This window comes from Phaeodactylum tricornutum, chromosome 7, assembly GCF_000150955.2.
Source record: "Phaeodactylum tricornutum CCAP 1055/1 chromosome 7, whole genome shotgun sequence".
NCBI classification, from domain to species: domain Eukaryota; phylum Bacillariophyta; class Bacillariophyceae; order Surirellales; family Neidiaceae; genus Phaeodactylum; species Phaeodactylum tricornutum.
Window position 1 is genome coordinate 131,453 of NC_011675.1, and position 16,434 is coordinate 147,886.

The following is a 16,434-nucleotide window of genomic DNA, read 5'->3' on the forward strand; positions in this document are numbered from 1 at the left end:
CAATACTTTCATTTAAACCTGTGGACTTCGGAATTGCGTATAATTGAACCAACGGGCTTTGACCCAGTTCGTTGTCGCGAATCAGTACATTCTCTTTGGTGTGCTTCGAGTGGAAACCGCCTTCAGTACTTGCTGTTTTGCGGCTCTTCTGTGCAATGTCTTTTCCAACCGCATCCCCCAGCTATGATTCGGACGATCCGCCATCTCATACACAGTTCTTGGATTTGACCAACGGCAAAGGGGGTGATCTGCTCCCGCATCCATATCTTCCCCCTCAGCCGGAGTCCGATTACGCCCACGCAACAGAGACTCCTGTGGACGCGCAGGATTCCGACGATCAAGACGACAGCAACATGGGCGACGACGAAGACGACGGGGGTATGGAGGGATCCCCCACAATCCGCGGTACGGTACCACCCGGTAGCGGTGCAATCGGTATTAATCCAAACACTCCCGGTAAGGTCGTTGACGTTGGGCAGGAACACACGGGCCGCTGGACCAAGGCCGAACACGAAGCTTTCTTGTCGGCGCTGCAAACGTACGGTAAGGAATGGAAAAAGGTGGCTGCCAAGGTCAAAACTCGGACGGTTGTCCAAACTCGTACGCATGCACAAAAGTACTTCCAGAAACTCCAAAAGACAATCGAAAGCACAGGGAAAGACGACGTTACTCAGGTTCACATGGGCATTGATAGCGGTGTCCTTGACAAACAAGGTAGCGGGAGTGCTGCCGGAAGTTCACACCAGAAGAAGCAACGATGTCCCGCTCCGGTCTCTCTTCAAAAGCCTGAACGTCGGTCCAGTAGTGCCACTATTTCCGCCGCACAGGTCATATCCAACCTTTCGTCCCATACGAGCACACAACCTTCTTCTATGGGCCCATCTGTGGCTGCAAGAGGTAGCGCTCCGCTAAAGTCCAAGTCAGCCGATCCGCAGTATAGTGCAATGCGTCCACATGGCTTTTCAACGGAGGTTTCTTCATCGTCTTTCCCATCCTCTTTTTCTTCCTGGATGGGAAACAATTCCATGAAAATTACAGCTCCAAATCCGGAAGACACCAAAAACAGCTTTCCGGAACCGTCTCCTGCAGCTACTGGCAAACGAAAACTAGCGGAAATTGCCGCTGCTAGAATGTTGGCCGGTGTAGGGCAACAGCAACAAAGGCAGCTTCAACCTCTGGTGGATCGCAACGATGAAGCTCCGACACCGCCTCTACCCGACACAGAAAATAGTAAAGGTTCAAGTCTAAATCTCCATGAAGCCCCACCGCCACCATTACTATTTGGGGATGGGTTCAATATGTCAAGTTTGACGTCGAAAAAGGGAGTGGCTCTACAAATTGTGAATCCAGAAAGCTTGGGCGTTTCGCACGATAAACCTCGTCGTGGAGGTGGAGATTCGCCTGTCACACCCTGGGATGGGCAGCTCGAAGCCTTAGTCTACGAAAAGGCCAAAGTTGAATCTAAGGAGGAAGAGACAGGAGGATCAAAACCTGCTGCATTGCATCCGGTATGTGGCCCGAGTACAGCATATGGTCGAACGCCACTACATCAAGCTGTCTGCGAAATGGATTTGGATGGCGTAAGGTGCCAATTGCAGGATATGCCCAGCCAAAATGTCAGTGTGCTGCATGGCCTCGATGAAGCAGGCTATTCTCCGTTGCACAGTGCCTGTGCTTTACGATTGAGCTACGGCCAAAGCGCTATCGTGGCTCCCCAACTTGTCAGACTCCTCTTGTCTGCCGGTATCTGCGATCCCTCTCGACCCGACATAAAGGGAAATACACCACTACACTGGGCCGCACGTTCCGGGGATCGAGATGTTGTGGAAATTTTGCTTCTGAAAAATTCTCTACTGGATGCCAGAAACCAGGCGGGCGAGGCTCCCCTTCACTGGGCGATGCGGGCAGGTGAACGAGGGACTACGGTCGCTTTATTACTTTTGGAAAACGGTGCTCGACCTAGCTCACTGAGCAAAGAGTACCGTCGACCCTTGGATGTAGCAGCGGATGGATTCTTAGACGAAGAAAGGTCGTTGGCTGTTCTGCGGGTCGCGGAACAATCATATCGAGGGATAAAGCCAAGCAAAGCATTGAAAAAACGGCTAAAAGAAACCGCAAGCGAACGGAGAGATGCGCGAGCTGCTTTGCTAATTCGGTCCGCACAGTCTAGAACGCTCGTATTGCATCACCCCGAATGTTTGGAACATCACCCGAAATCAGCTACGGATTGGGAAGCGCCAGATCGAATAAGGAGTATTATGCGCCGAGTACTGCCTGCAAGTGACCCTACCGGTGCGACCGAGACATCGGGCATTTTCCCTCACGAGGTAACGGTGTCCAAAGAATTTGAAAGGGCAAAGCTTGATCTCCTCAGTCGAGTGCATAGTACAGATTATCTATCATTTGTCAATGCATTGAGCAAAGACCTCGAAAAGCAATTGCGAGAATCAGGGGGGAGCTTCAGCGCAATGGACGAGTCTGACAATGGTTTTGGATCACCACCGCCGGTAGTTCCGTTCACACCGCTCGTTCAGAGATCGCTCATTAAAGTAGATGAGTCTAGAATCAAGCTGGGTGTAAACTCCGATACATCGTTCAGTGCAGGGTCACTCCGTGCTGCACGGCGCGCAGCTGGGGCAGTGCAGCATGCAGTGGATTGGTAAGTCATGACTCCTGAATTTTCAAAGCGTGCTTGCAAATCACTTTCTAATTTTAAATCTTCCTTGTCTAGCGTTTTGGTTGGGAGAAATCGCAATGCTTTTTGTGTAGTTCGGCCACCCGGTCATCATGCCGGCATAAATGGTTTGCTGGATGGGGGTGAATCTTGTGGATTCTGTATTTTCAACAACGTTGCCGCAGGCGCTCTTTATGCGATTTCAGAAGATAGGCTCCTGTGTGGCCGGTGCGCAATTGTTGACATTGATGTCCACCATGGAAATGGAACTGAAGACATCGTTCGAAAATGCCACGACCCTAGCAAACTTTTGTTCTTCTCAATACATCTCTACGACAACGATAGGAAAAAGAGGGGTTCAAATCAGTTTTCCTATAAGTTCTACCCTGGAACCGGTTCTGAGGATGACCTTGCATTGAATATCATCAACGTGCCCATTGTACCTTTGTGGAAAGAACACTCCGCTACTGTGCAACCTTCGATAAAGACCCACAACACAAGACGGAAAACTCGAACATCTCAGGAAGGTCCAGACGAAGAAAGTGATACCACGCCAAAAGATAGTTCACGTACAAGCGATGTTGGCAGCGAAGAAGGCTCTACCGCTGCGTCTAATTCATCTCCCAGACCTGGAGGACTGTCATCCGGAAGAACTGCGTATCGAAATGCAATCCAAAATCGCTTACTACCTGCGCTTCGGGCTTTCAACCCTGATCTCATCCTCATAAGCGCCGGTTTTGATGCAGCAAAAGGAGATGTGGGAAATGCTCGACACGAGCGAGGCGGAGAGAAAGTTGGGCTCGACTTAGAACCCGAAGACTATGCATGGACAACAAGAAAGATTCTGGAGATTGCCGATATTTGTTGCCAGGGCCGCGTTGTTTCGGTACTTGAAGGGGGATATGGAAGAACGCCAGCTGCCTTGCCCACAGGCTCGTCCGCCCTGGATCGCACCTTGTTTGCCGAGTGCGCCATCCGGCATTTACACGCCATGGTTGATCCGTACGACACCGAGCAGCGATTTAGCTGAATTTTGCAGTTAGCTTGAGATGGTCCGAAATTTGATTTGAAAAATTATGAATGTATAGCAATAGTGGAATTAGAAATTAAGAGTCAGCTACAATTTGCTCTAGGTGCGTGAAGCTAAGAGTAAGTGACATGCATCGCTGGGCAGTACATTACGCCATAATATTTCAAACCACAAGGGATGAAGGGCAGGCCACACCTTGGTCGGTTACCAATCATTAATCCATTCCGAGTCTCCGTAGTTCGCCTGGACCTGTCGCGACGGATCCACAGATGGCTCGCCGGTGCATTTTCTCCCTTCGTCTGTTTCGAACTGGTCGTCTATTTCACACTTGACACGCTCGACATATGCCTCTAGAGATCGCGATATTTCCCAGCTCGGTTTATATTTCTCAGAATGAAGCTTTCTCTCGTTTAATTTGGAAAAAGAAACACTTTGATTCCTGTTGACAAATCCTTCTGCAGCCAGCAAACTCACAGTCAATAGTGGCCGAGTCATGCCAAACAGACAGAATTGGTAGATCTTCATTGCCAGTCACATTGCCTGTATACCCTTCTCCGACTTTTTGTGTGGCACGGACGATGCCCGGAGAGGAAAAATAGACTTTTTCTCCGTCTTTTATTCGCAGTTTATTACTAGGGTGACGATGCCTGTTTAAATACAAACAGTATGTCTCAAAGGCCACATATATTTCTAAAAGAACCTTAATCTTTTATATGCGTCGCAAACAATGCCCAGAAGTACACTTTGACTATTTTCATAAGTCTCAACAGTTATAACGGTCAAACTTGTCGACTTGCGTGCTTATGTGATGGAATTGAGCGATATTAATTATAGAATTCGCACTGACAGTGAAGCATCGTTGCCTTCGAGGAATAATCCAACCATAATTGAGAAATGGAAATGCAGAAGCGCGACGGCGGCGACTGACTGTGAGTTTGGCCTGCGGCGTCGATGCCGGCTGACTTTTTGCTTTCTTTCCGAGCCGCGGTTTCGTTAGACGACAGTCATTTGTCATCTCACTTACAGTCGTCTCACAATGGTCTCGCTTTCAAAGAGACGTACCGAAAAACCAAAAGGCTATAGACCGTATGCTCTATTGGGAATTGGTGTGGTTGCTACGGTGGGAGTCGGAAGCATTATTCAAATATCTGTTCCCGACGATATTTTGAGCACTCTGCCGGAAGTAAAGGAGTACAAGCCAACAACGCAGGCACTAGGACGTACAGCTAGTAAACATCCAGGCTCTACGTTCTATCAATATCCAAAGAACACTGCGGCGTTTGTGCCATCGTCGACGTGCCAGGACGGACTACCGGAAACAGATCCGACACCGTTCATGTCCCTGGACGACGTTCAACAAGTGGTGACGAAATATGAGCACGAAGAGTACGCGCTCGAAAGGAAAAGGAATTTTGACTCGATTGGAAAGCTTCTCTACCAATTCGCACTCGAAAAGAACCAAATGCTACTGACGGTTCAAATTGGAGGGATGGATGGCAAAACCAGCGACCCAATGTATCGAATGTTTGTGCGCAGAAACAACAATAAATTTTTGAACCACTGGCTGCCGGTAATTGTGGAGCCGGTCCCAGCTAACTTTGATGCCTTGACTGAGACTTACTCAGACGTAATCTCTACCCGAAAGCTGAAGTGCCGCGTCTTGTCGAACTGGGCGGCCTCGTATTTGGGTGACTCGAAATGCAAATTTTGTCAATTTGACGTATCGGAAACAGCGCACCCTGATTGCAACAAACGCGAGAAGTGGGCACGGAAGCAGTTGGGTACTTTAGGTTGTGACTATAGTCGCGTGTTCTTCGGAGCAGATTTTGACAAATGCATCATACAAGACGAGATCCCTTGCGGTACAATTGCGGAATTGCTACGTGACAAGCAACTCCCAGATGATGCTCCCATTGCAATGTTACAGATAGACGTTGAAGGTTACGAACATGTCATAATACCGTCACTCTTCGACGAATTGCCTGAGTCCGCCCTACCGCCTGTCATTCATTTTGAGCACAAAGTGATGCGCGCGAAAGACGAACTCAACGGGACAAAACGCGCCATAGAAATCAACAAGCTGCTGCGCCTACACGGATACATTTTGTTTGACGAAGGTGACAACATGTTGGCCATACGAGTCGCTTCCAGAGAGTAAAAGTTAATCCATAAACATGTAGTTGGAGATTGCAGGATGCAGCGAAAACGAGTTACACTTGGACAGCTGGGTTTTTTTCGATAGACGGCTTTCAATATGTCATTGTTATATGTATAGTCTACTGAATGGCTTCATCTGTTCGCAGAGGCGAATACCGGACGACTCCGTTTTGTTTGCCATGACAAAACAGCCGCGCGGAAAGCTAAGTAGAAACGGTACAGCCAATCTTGTCACTATCCGCATTCTGATTTGTGGAAGCCCCCGCGATCTCGAAAGCAATCTGCTTCTTGATTGTTTCCAAAATCGCTTCGGCTTCCGCAAGTTGGCTTCGAACGTTAGAGTTGACGGATCGAATGAGATTGGCCTTGGAATCGAAACCATTGCGCTCCTCAACAGACTTCGCGGAGCGTGTCTGAAGAATTGGGTTGTACCCCCCTACAGCCATCAAGCTAGCTAGCCGATCCCTAAAACTTTCGGAGGAATGGAGTTGATTTTCGATAGAATCGTTTATGAGCTCTTGAACATTATTGAGGCGTGCCATAAACTCGTTTTCCTGGATATCAACTTGGCTTTTTAGGTCAGTAGTTGTGGCTTGGAGTTCATTTCCACGGCGTTGTTCCTTTACCAAGTCGGTTTGAATACTATCCACATGATCTTCTAGATTGAGAATGCGGCTTCGAAGCTCTGCCAATTGCTCCATGGTTTCACGATTGCATTCTGTGAGAAAAGCAGAAAACGGAATCAAGCGGCCAGACTCTTCACGATCAGCATCGTTGTCAGTAGGAATGGCAATTTTAACTGAAACAGCATTGCCAAACTTGGACTCGACGTTGCCACTATCAAGCTTCTTGTCCAACACAGCGTATACGAAGTCACCATTGCTGCTGTTATCCGAATTGCCAACGATGTTGGTCGCCATTTGATGATTTTCTTTTGCTCGTACTGCTGAGGGCAGCAAAGAGAAAGTTTCCGAGTTGCTGGAAGGAGGCATAAACGACATGGCAACGGCAATGGTAGGGACGGCGGCAAAGGTTGTTAGAGTGTTACTTAGATTTTCGTCTTTTCGTTTTGTGATTGCTTTGGAACTAGAGAGGCAAAAAGTGGTGCCTTTGGAGGATGTTCCGAGGCAAGACTACCAGCACGTCTCCGTACATAATGTACTGCAGTCCACGACTGCATTTCGTTTGCCTTTGGAACGGAGGTTTTTTGGCACGTTTGAATCGTACGGTTTGCTGTTTTGTAGCACCCAAGCCCTTCGTGACTGCAATTAGCTTACCACATCCTCACAAATTAACGCGATGAGAAATCCCGAGGATTGCGCAAGGTCAATTCCCCCCAGATCACTTTGAGGGGCTTACCACGAGCAGCCACAGAGGCTACTTCTCGGAAAAACTGATAGTTCCACTCTTTAATTTTACCAAAGGTGGAAGTCTACGCGTACAGACATGATGTCACGAGTTTTCTTTGTGAATGGCCGGCATGCCTTTTTTGCGTTGGGTCCAAATATCCGAAAGCTTGGCACCAAAATATTTGATATCTTTTGATATCCATGGGTCGGCAGTCTTTTTGCGTTCTGTTCGCGTGTAGCCGCTGAGTTCCGTCGCATCATGAGTTGATCTGCTAGTGTGCTGTGCCTGATGCCAGTTTCCTTTGGAAAGCTCTGCGGTTCTGTCGGGATCAAGTTCGTCCAGATAGTTACATCTTTCATAGGCGTGCTTTTGGAGTATAAACGAGCGCATATACTCAATTACGAAGTTATATATGTCTCTCGGGTTGTCGCAGATGCAGGTTTTCATGCCCCGACTATTCATTGCCAACCCGTCCCCCCTTACAAGACTTATTTATGTTTATGTTAACAGTAAATCAGTGTTGACGATGCCATAATGATGAATCATTTTCCTTCCCGTTTTACGTCGGCACCTACACACATGTAATCGACGAGCAAATCTGAAATTTCCGGAGTAGAATGGAACACATTATTGAAGAACACAAAACGACAATGGAGATCACAGTTGAGGAAAACGATGAACTACGAAGATTATGAGTCTACATTGTACTCTTGGATATTCGTAGGGACTGTGGGGCTGTGATTCGTTGTGTGTGGGACGGAAGCGACTTGTCTTTTAGCAGTAGGCGATTGAACTTCTGGTGAGACGTTGTCCTTACCAGGAGTTTGATCAACACACATACCGTATGCCATTTCGCCCTTGCTTGTTCTAGTCTTTCAACCACAACCTATGGGCGACCGAAAGTGATGGTAACAAACGCAGCTTCAGCTCAAGCAAAGGAAAAGCAGAATGCTCATAGCGGAAACATCCCCAACTTATTCCCGTGCAAAAGCGCTTTGTCTTAGCAAGCGCGTCCCATTAACTGTAAACTCTTTTTGGCAAGCGTCCGCGATGTGGTGGAAGTTGCCAGCCCTCAAGGATGAGATGTGCACAATACCGCATTCCGCCATTAGCGGTCTCCAAAAGCTTTTTTCTTACAGTGTGGCTCACAGGCGCGAAATTTTTCTAAGTCTCGCGTTTGCCTCGGCCGCGATCTTGGCTCTTCTGTATGCCCTACACCCTGGTTTGCGACGTACTTGTCAGTTCTGGTCCAGTATCGCGCCACTAGTAGCCGAGTACAAAGTCGTCAATTTTCAACGGCATGTAGATAGATGGCGGGGAATCCCTGATGCTCACCATGAAGCGCGTTTGCAACGATTTCACGAACGTTCGGCACCGAAGATCTCCCGCAAAATGGTACGCATGGGTGGCATTTACATCAAACTGGGTCAAATTCTATCCACAGTTGGTTCCGGATTTTTAAACGAAGCCTACGTCTCGGCTCTACGCGTGCTTCAAGATGGAGCCCCCGCTCGACCCTATGCTGATATTGTACATATTGTGGAATCATCGACCGGTCGAACGATGGATGAAATGTTTGTAGACTTTGAACCGACCCCGATTGGGGCCGCGAGTATCGGTCAAGCACACCGCGCCACTTTGCGCCTACCCAATGGTGTCGACGCGGGGACAATATCTGAGCCCGTCATTGTCAAAGTACAGTATCCCGAAGTAGCCCGCTCGTTTCAAATCGATTTCGACAATCTAGCGGTTGTGACACGCTGGTTCGAACCCGAGCAAGTAGATTTGGTGGAATCATTACGCGCACGACATAATCAAGAGCTAGATTTTCATCACGAAGCTGATAATTTACGAACAGTCCGTCGGAACCTGCAACGCTCTGGCGTTGAGCCGACACTCGTCCGAATTCCGATGGTCCGTAACGAAACAGGCATCTGCAATAATAACGTTCTCGTCATGGAATACCTGGAAGGTACCAGTTTGGCTTCCGTCATTCAGCACGAGCAAGATCGGTTTGCACAAGCTCTAGGTAAGAGTGACGGGAAAGAGCTTCAGCAAATACTACTGGCTCGTATGAAGGAACATTTCGAAAAGGGGGGCGGTACCGGTGAGGGCAGTCTGCTGGCCATGGACTTTCCTTTGCTGCAGAAGTTGGGACCTGGCGTCACTCGCTTGATTCGCTGGTACGGAAACGTCAGAGAAACTGCTGGAGATTTCGCCTTTACACTACGAACGGCTTCAGGAAAGATGCGGAATGCTTTCGGAGGAACCGACAATTTCGTCGCGCTCAAGAATCCCAAGCGCACTACGAAAGTCAATCTTGGCCGAGTTTTGAAAACGCTCGTTCATGTACACGGTCTTCAACTGATGCAGGATGGCGTGTTTAATGCTGACCCGCATCCCGGTAACGTACTTGTATTGCCAGATGGTCGACTAGGTCTATTGGATTATGGCATGGTCGGTCGAGTGAGTGAAGAAGACCGTCAAAAGCTAGCCGCGATAGTCCTGTCATTGGCGAGGAATGATCACTTGGAGACGGCGACACTCTATTCAGATACCGGATACAAGGCTACCTGGAAGCATGGGGATCTGGCGAGCCATCCCCGGGTCCTACACCGTTTCGCTACTTTTCACTTTGATAAAATCGATCTTTCACCAATCATACTTAATGGTGAAAAAGTCGGTATTATGCAAGTTTTGGAGTCAACGCGGGAAAGGTCGTTGCCCCTGTGGATTGAAAATGGTCGTAGACTGAGTGGACTGCTCATAGGTGTCGCCTCTCAGGCTACAAGACCAGTTTCGCTCGCCAAAGAATGGAAGCCAATTGCTCAGCAGGTATTGCGCCAACGAAAACAACCGTAACAAATTCTCGATTCTACTGTTGCCGAGACCAATGCGAGTGCCGCTGTGCAGTTTCACGAATGCGATCTTTGGCTTAGATTATACGTTTGCTGTTTTGTTTCACCTCTGGTCGGTAGTGTCATGATGTGCCAATGACGGAGAGCGAAGCGTTCGGCTGAAAAGATGCAAGGTCCCTCAACCACTTCTCTACCGATCTTGCCCCGGCACTGTTCCAATGTGGTGCAGGACTTGGGCCGTACTACTCGTCGTCGCAAGCGAAAGCTGAATGCGTGCCTCAGTACCTGCATCCGTCATCGCTGAAAGCTTACAAAACCAGAACATTTTTGAGACTATCACGTAGAGTGGCCCTGATCACTGCATATCTTCTGCAACAAGGCGTTTTTCCGAATAGAGTTAATAACTGAACCTGTAATATACACTTGATTTCACAAACTTTACTACAGTGGAAATCCATACATTTTTATATGGAATCTTGTGCTGTAACACTGTGTCGTCTCAGATATTGTGAAGATGTTGTTTATAACGTATTCGATGTGAAAATAACACGTAGAACTGGCGAAACAATCACAACTACGGGAATACCCGAAATAATTTGCTATGTTCCAAAGTCTCCGGATACACGATTTCTGGTAATCGTCTGTCCTGTGTAAAAAATTTAGATGCGCCGCCGACAGTCATCGAGGAATGGCCATACAGGTCACTTCCACTGCTCATGTGGTCATTGCAGATCCAGCAGATTTTGTTCACCCCACTTGTGTGCTGCTTTGACATACATCAAGCACACTCAAAAAAGACCAACGAACTCTTTTTCGAGACCAACAGACATATTTGCTACCCAAGTTTTCCCTTGTCACAAACATGACTATGAAAGAATTCACCCTTCCTGCTGGTGAAGGCAAGAAAGTGTGCGTCGGCGGCGGTGCCGGATTCATCGGCTCGCACATTGCCCGTCGTCTCAAGGCGGTTGGCTACTACGTCGTTGTCGTCGACTGGAAGAAGAACGAGTTCATGGAAAACAGCGAATTCTGCGACGAGTTCATCCTCGGCGATCTCCGCAAGCTCGAAGTTGCCTGTAGCGCCTGCGAAGGCTGCGCTCAAGTCTACAATCTCGCCGCGGACATGGGTGGTATGGGCTTTATCGTATCGAACGAGTCTGTGCTCGCCTTTAACAACACGGCCATTTCGATGAACATGCTCGAAGCCGCTCGTCGCAACAAGGTCAAGGATTTCTTCTACTCCAGTTCCGCATGCGTCTACAACGAAGCCAAGCAGGAAGACCCAGCCAATCCCGGACTCATCGAAGCGGATGCCTGGCCAGCACGCCCCCAAGACATGTACGGACTCGAAAAACTCTACGCGGAAGAAATGGCTCTTGCGTACGGTCGGGATTTCGACATGAACGTGCGCATCGCTCGCTTCCACAACATTTACGGTCCCCGTGGTACCTGGAAGGGTGGACGTGAAAAGGCCCCCGCCGCCTTTTGCCGCAAAGCCATTACCAGTACCGAACACTTTGAAATGTGGGGTGACGGCAAGCAGACGCGCTCGTTTACCTACATCGACGATTGTGTCGAAGGAGTCTTGCGTCTCATGTTCTCCGACTGCGATGTACCCATCAATCTCGGTAGTACCGAAATGGTCGACATGATTGAATTCGCCCAAATTGCTCTCTCCTTTGAAGCAAAGAAACTCCCAATCAAGCACATTGAAGGCCCCATGGGAGTGCGTGGGCGCAACTCCAACAATAAGCTTATCATGGAAAAGTTGGGCTGGGAACCCACCATGCAAATCAAGGACGGTCTCCGTTTGACCTACTTCTGGATCAAGGAACAGATTGATGCTGAAGGCGGTGACGGGGCTGCCTATTCCACGTCGGAGATTGTCCAGCAGGTTGATGACACTCTGATGCAGCTGGGCAACGAGAAGAGCACCGCCATTGATCAGTCGGCGTGAAATGCAGTAAAGGAGGCATCTCTATTGCTGACCATCGATAATGTGATTGTTTCCTAGCATGCAGTAAGCATAAAAGATCGACAACAACTGAAGTATCATAAAAAGTAGTCTACGTACAGTTAGCGTTCGTTCGTTGGAACAGTTGCTGACTGTGAGATCTTTCTGACTGTCATTTGAGGGATTTGTTAAATACAAGACCATACACTCAGGAATTCCCGATCCCCATTTAGGTGTCTTATAAAAGAAGAAAGCAATTAATATATCGCTAACGCCGCGACGCGTTTCGACTCCAGGACGGATTCAAGTCTTGCACCGACAGTGTCCGGTATGACGGTCGAACATGGGAAGGATGAGTTGCTGCGGTAGCGGGGGTCGCCGTTAATTCAAGCAATTCGTCTACTAACGCCGGCGGATTGCCTTGAAACAGACGAGTCAATACTTCTTTAGTCAAAAGTCCGTCTTTTTTGCATTCATCAAAAGCGTACGAAACGCACTTTGCACGTAGCTCGCTCGGTGGGAGCAGATTGTTACAACATTTGAGCCAAAAGTTGTACGTAAAACTATCCGGGCGGACCGTTGGAGACTGTCGCATTTGTTGATATGTTTGCGTTGCGATTTGAAAGGCTTGCGTCTGATTTTCTAATGAATTGGCTGCACAATTAAGTACGTAATTGAAGGGATACTCATTCGGCTTCAACTCTGGATCTTGAGTCTCCTCGTACAAATCAACTAACTGCGTCAGGAGTGCCCTGGCTTTCACCGTGCTACCTTGATTTTGAGCAAAGCACAAAATGGCCATGGTAAACGTTCTCAAGTTGGGCATCATTGCTCGTTCACGCGTTTTATAATATTCGTCGAAGGCTTCCTGCAAGAGTGTCTCAGCTCGTAATGGAGCATCTGGATCACCCGACTTGGACCAGCACTCTAGAATGGAGGTGATCGTGATTATATCGGGTTGACAAGACGGCGAAGCCCGCATCCGCAATAGAATTTTTTCGGCCTTACGAGCTGCCGACCTATCGTTGACCTTCTTGGCGTGGGCGTTAATAACCATATTGAATACTCGATTGTTTGGTGGTAACGATCGGTCTCCGTTGGCCCACAGGCGTTCCATTTTCAGCAAGAGCTTCTCCGATTCTTCACCACTGTCCATATGCCCACTTTGTACCCAACACTTGACAAGGGTATTATATGTAAATGCGTTTGGCTTGATGGCTGGTTGCTTGACACTGTGCTCTTCCATGTGCTTCAAAAGGGCCAACGACTTTTCCAAAGAGCTTTTGCGATTTCTTAAGCGAAGATAGGCGTGCAAGACAGTATTGTACGACAAGGAGTCGGGCACCAGAGTCTCGCACTTTGTCTGGAGCTTGTCCATCAGGCGTAAGATGTCGTGCGCCCTATCCGGTTTTCCAACTCGCCCCCATGCCGAAATGACACCGTTAAATGCGATAAGCGGAGGCTCGGATTCTTCTGGAAAAGCACCTGTCTCGAACTTTTCAATCATTTCTAGCAGCAACTCGTGGGATTTTTCCGCAGAACCAATGTCATGGGCCTTTGACCAGGCGAGTATTGCATTGGAATAAGATTCTGCATCGAGCATCTTTGCCGCTTTTTCTTTGCTTACAGGCAACGACTGCGCCAAGCTCTGTGCTTTCTTGAAGACAGCGTCGGCCTGATCGGCACTACCGGGTGAGCCATTCTTACTCCATGCTTCCAAAACCCAATTGTAACATTTCATCAGAATAACGGGGTCATTCGTGCGCTTGACTATCTGGTTCAGCAGATCAGTAGCACGGCTCGCACAATCGCCTTCCTGTAGATTGGCCTGCTGCCAAGCGTATGCGTGCAACACGTGCACCAACGCTTCCACCGAAACTTGTCCAAACATAGATTCCATCCGCTGGAGAAGTTCATCGGCTCGATTTGCGTAGTCTCGGTCGCCGCGCGGGGTGGAGCAAGTAGCGTATGCTTGTAGCGCCAATTGGAAAGTCTCCATCGATAGGGTGGATCTGGGGTGTGACCTTAGCAGCTCTTCCAACAGTGTTTCGACCTGATCCGCTGCGCACATCACGTTTTTGTTGTGTTCTTGCCATCGAACTCTCCCCCGGTTCACAAACGCTTGCATGACAATTTGAAACGACTCTTCCGTAGCGGCATTGATATTTTGCAAATGCCGCAGCATGGAAAGTACTCGCTCGGCCCCGTCTGGATCACTATTGTGGTCCAGTATGACGGGTCGTGTATGTCGCTGCATACTTTGCTTTAACGAATCGGCGAGAAAGTGGCTACGAGACTCCAAAACTCTCAGCATATCCTCGTGGAACCGATCGGTGACAAGCTGATTAACGGATGGCTTTTGATCGCTGGGTGTTTGTTGTCTTGGTAGACTACTCTCCTCGGCGGTGTCGTCGTCGACGGCAATGCTTCGGAGAATCGGAACACTACCGCTGAGGAACGACTGCCTTCGGGAAGGCGCATGGTCCTGTCGGAATGATCGTGTTGGTACAAAGGCTGACTGCGTCGTGTGAAATAGTGCGAAGGACGAGATTACAATTAAAGGAGCAACAGTCCGACAGAAATACCGCCTTATTGTTTCGGACGAGATGGAATGATTGTACATTGCGTAGATCGGTATCGAAAAAGCTGTTGCAGGTTTGTCCAGATAGAGCGTTCTTGACGACTAGTATTTTGCGTCTGTTCCTGTGGTATGAGCTCTGTGTTCTTTCGGCGCTCTGCTGCTTCCGAAAAGGTTACCGGAGATGAGCGTTCCTCATGGTCGTCTCCAAATGTTCCGTCGACGTCTGTGTTCGTCAAGCAGGATGATTTTCACGGCAGAGCAACTCGCTTGATTTCCTTGGCCGTAACGCGTCCAAAATTCTAAGCATCAAGGTCAGCGAAACGGTTCTCACGTTCCCACACTAGAGTTCGGAGTAGTAGTCGTGTTCGCAAACAAGCCAAAAAGGGGTACACTCTACCGTTGGACTCAATACAAAGATTTTCCGTCGAAAACACACGCGGACTGTTTTGACTATCTATTTCGACGATCCGTACTAGATTTGTTGACCACATGAGCATTTATGCTAGTGCTGATCTACATTACACTGGCAAAGGTTGAAAGAAGAGTACGAGACAAGCGCGGTAAGCCCTTACTCGATCCCATTTGTCGGTGTGTCATTGATATTTCAACTTGCAAAGCAGGGCATCCTCCGTCACAATACTTTACAAAATTCCCCTTTTCGACATTGGTTTTCCTAGTCTCCCAATCATTTCAGCGCAAGGATTCTGTCCAATCTGTATTATGAATTGCCATGCACGTGTCTTCGTTTTTTTGACACGTTCTTTTGTAATTGTCTACAATCAGTACCCGTCATCCTTCTCCCGACAACTTAGGGTTTCGCTACCGTCCTCGATCGAGTGCTGCAACGAATTTTTGCTGGCATGCGCACCAAGTCTTTGATCGCTTTGCCAGGCTTGTTTCGGGGCTGCCGTGCTGCGCCAGTTGACGTGATAGCGGAGTCGGTATAAGGTACAGAACGCGCACATCAGAACCACGACGGATATTGGAACGGTAATGGCTACAATATACATCGTCATTGACATGGACTCGTCCATGGGTTCGCCTCCTCCTGACAACGGCGACAACGTGTCTTCACCGCTGCTGCCTCCCGAAACGCTTTCCACCATTTTCCCGTCAACGTACTCCACCATATTCCCTCGACTGCTCATAACCATAATTGCTCGCAAACTTGTCCAGCCCGAATTTCGTAGTCTTTCAACATACATCGAAGCGTTCTTTTCCATAAAGCACAAGTACTCCTGTTGCTGCATGAATTTCGCGTCGCGAAATCTGGAGGCCAATGCGGTAGCATCCTCCGTGCCGTTGCCGATAGTCCGGTAAACGGCGGTACCCCGGAACGCCACCTTGGTCCCATTCCAAAACAGCGCCTCCCGATCGGAGCGTACGGTATGGTACAGTGAAAGGGTTTCGAACTCGTCGTCGGCGGCAAAAAATTGCATCACGTGTGCTCGTGTGCCCTGGACGAGTTCCATCTCGGTCATGTTATTCGGGGATTCCGTGGAACCATCGTTCGTGAGATAGAGTATCTGAAAGGGCTCCAGATCGATATCCACCAACGCTGCAATGCAAAGGGATTACGCAATGAAAAGGGACTCAACAATGTCAGAAATCGTGTGCTGCAAGCAGTGAATGGATCAAGCGGCAGCAGCATGGCATTCCGCACTCACCTTGTTGATAATTTTCAAACAGATTAACTGTCCGACGGCGCAGTGTCGGACTCCACGAAGTCGCCTGCCCAAAGGAGCTGGTGTGTAGAAGGCAGTGGATGTATCCACACCACCAAAGACACGCCTGTACAGTCGCAAACTTCATGCTGGACAGGGCTGGTTC

At 48.7% G+C, this 16,434-nt stretch overlaps 7 protein-coding genes across 7 annotated transcripts; 4 read left to right on the forward strand and 3 right to left on the reverse strand.

Annotated features, from left to right (window-relative positions):
• Positions 1–155: 155 nt before the first annotated feature.
• PHATRDRAFT_45431 (predicted protein) lies at positions 156–3,780 on the forward strand (the record flags this gene model as incomplete). Its single annotated transcript, XM_002179550.1, has 2 exons — positions 156–2,659; positions 2,732–3,780. The coding sequence occupies 2 exons, from the start codon at positions 156–158 to the stop codon at positions 3,702–3,704; spliced, it is 3,477 nt and encodes a 1,158-aa protein (XP_002179586.1). The 3' UTR covers positions 3,705–3,780.
• Positions 3,781–4,740: 960 nt separating this feature from the next.
• On the forward strand, positions 4,741–5,862 carry PHATRDRAFT_35135 (predicted protein; the record flags this gene model as incomplete). Its single annotated transcript, XM_002179551.1, has 1 exon — positions 4,741–5,862. The coding sequence occupies one exon, from the start codon at positions 4,741–4,743 to the stop codon at positions 5,860–5,862; it is 1,122 nt and encodes a 373-aa protein (XP_002179587.1).
• A 182-nt stretch (positions 5,863–6,044) lies between these two features.
• PHATRDRAFT_45432 (predicted protein) lies at positions 6,045–6,862 on the reverse strand (the record flags this gene model as incomplete). Its single annotated transcript, XM_002179764.1, has 1 exon — positions 6,045–6,862. The coding sequence occupies one exon, from the start codon at positions 6,860–6,862 to the stop codon at positions 6,065–6,067; it is 798 nt and encodes a 265-aa protein (XP_002179800.1). The 3' UTR covers positions 6,045–6,064.
• A 1,708-nt stretch (positions 6,863–8,570) lies between these two features.
• Positions 8,571–9,671, forward strand: PHATRDRAFT_12044 (predicted protein; the record flags this gene model as incomplete). The annotated part of the gene is made up of 2 exons (XM_002179552.1): positions 8,571–9,200; positions 9,504–9,671. Coding segments are annotated over 2 exons (798 nt in total), but the record flags the coding sequence as incomplete, so codon positions are not given.
• A 1,191-nt stretch (positions 9,672–10,862) lies between these two features.
• On the forward strand, positions 10,863–12,068 carry PHATRDRAFT_45434 (nad-dependent epimerase/dehydratase). Its single transcript, XM_002179553.1, has one exon. It carries the CDS (start codon positions 10,932–10,934, stop codon positions 12,024–12,026), a length of 1,095 nt encoding a protein of 364 aa, XP_002179589.1. The 5' UTR covers positions 10,863–10,931; the 3' UTR covers positions 12,027–12,068.
• Positions 12,069–12,120: 52 nt separating this feature from the next.
• Positions 12,121–14,761, reverse strand: PHATRDRAFT_45435 (predicted protein). Its single transcript, XM_002179765.1, has one exon. The coding sequence runs from the start codon at positions 14,644–14,646 to the stop codon at positions 12,292–12,294; it is 2,355 nt and encodes a 784-aa protein (XP_002179801.1). The 5' UTR covers positions 14,647–14,761; the 3' UTR covers positions 12,121–12,291.
• A 622-nt stretch (positions 14,762–15,383) lies between these two features.
• PHATRDRAFT_45436 (predicted protein) lies at positions 15,384–16,431 on the reverse strand (the record flags this gene model as incomplete). The annotated part of the gene is made up of 2 exons (XM_002179766.1): positions 16,272–16,431; positions 15,384–16,162 (listed from the first exon to the last, which is right to left on the reverse strand). Exons 1-2 carry the CDS (start codon positions 16,414–16,416, stop codon positions 15,384–15,386), a joined length of 924 nt encoding a protein of 307 aa, XP_002179802.1. The 5' UTR covers positions 16,417–16,431.
• Positions 16,432–16,434: the final 3 nt, after the last annotated feature.

What these genes read in the sequence shown, in the direction of transcription:
- PHATRDRAFT_45435 (XM_002179765.1), bottom strand. Translation starts at nt 14,646, where the DNA reads ATGTACAATCATTCCATCTCGTCCGAAACAATAAGGCGGTATTTCTGT.
- PHATRDRAFT_45434 (XM_002179553.1), top strand. Translation starts at nt 10,932, where the DNA reads ATGACTATGAAAGAATTCACCCTTCCTGCTGGTGAAGGCAAGAAAGTG.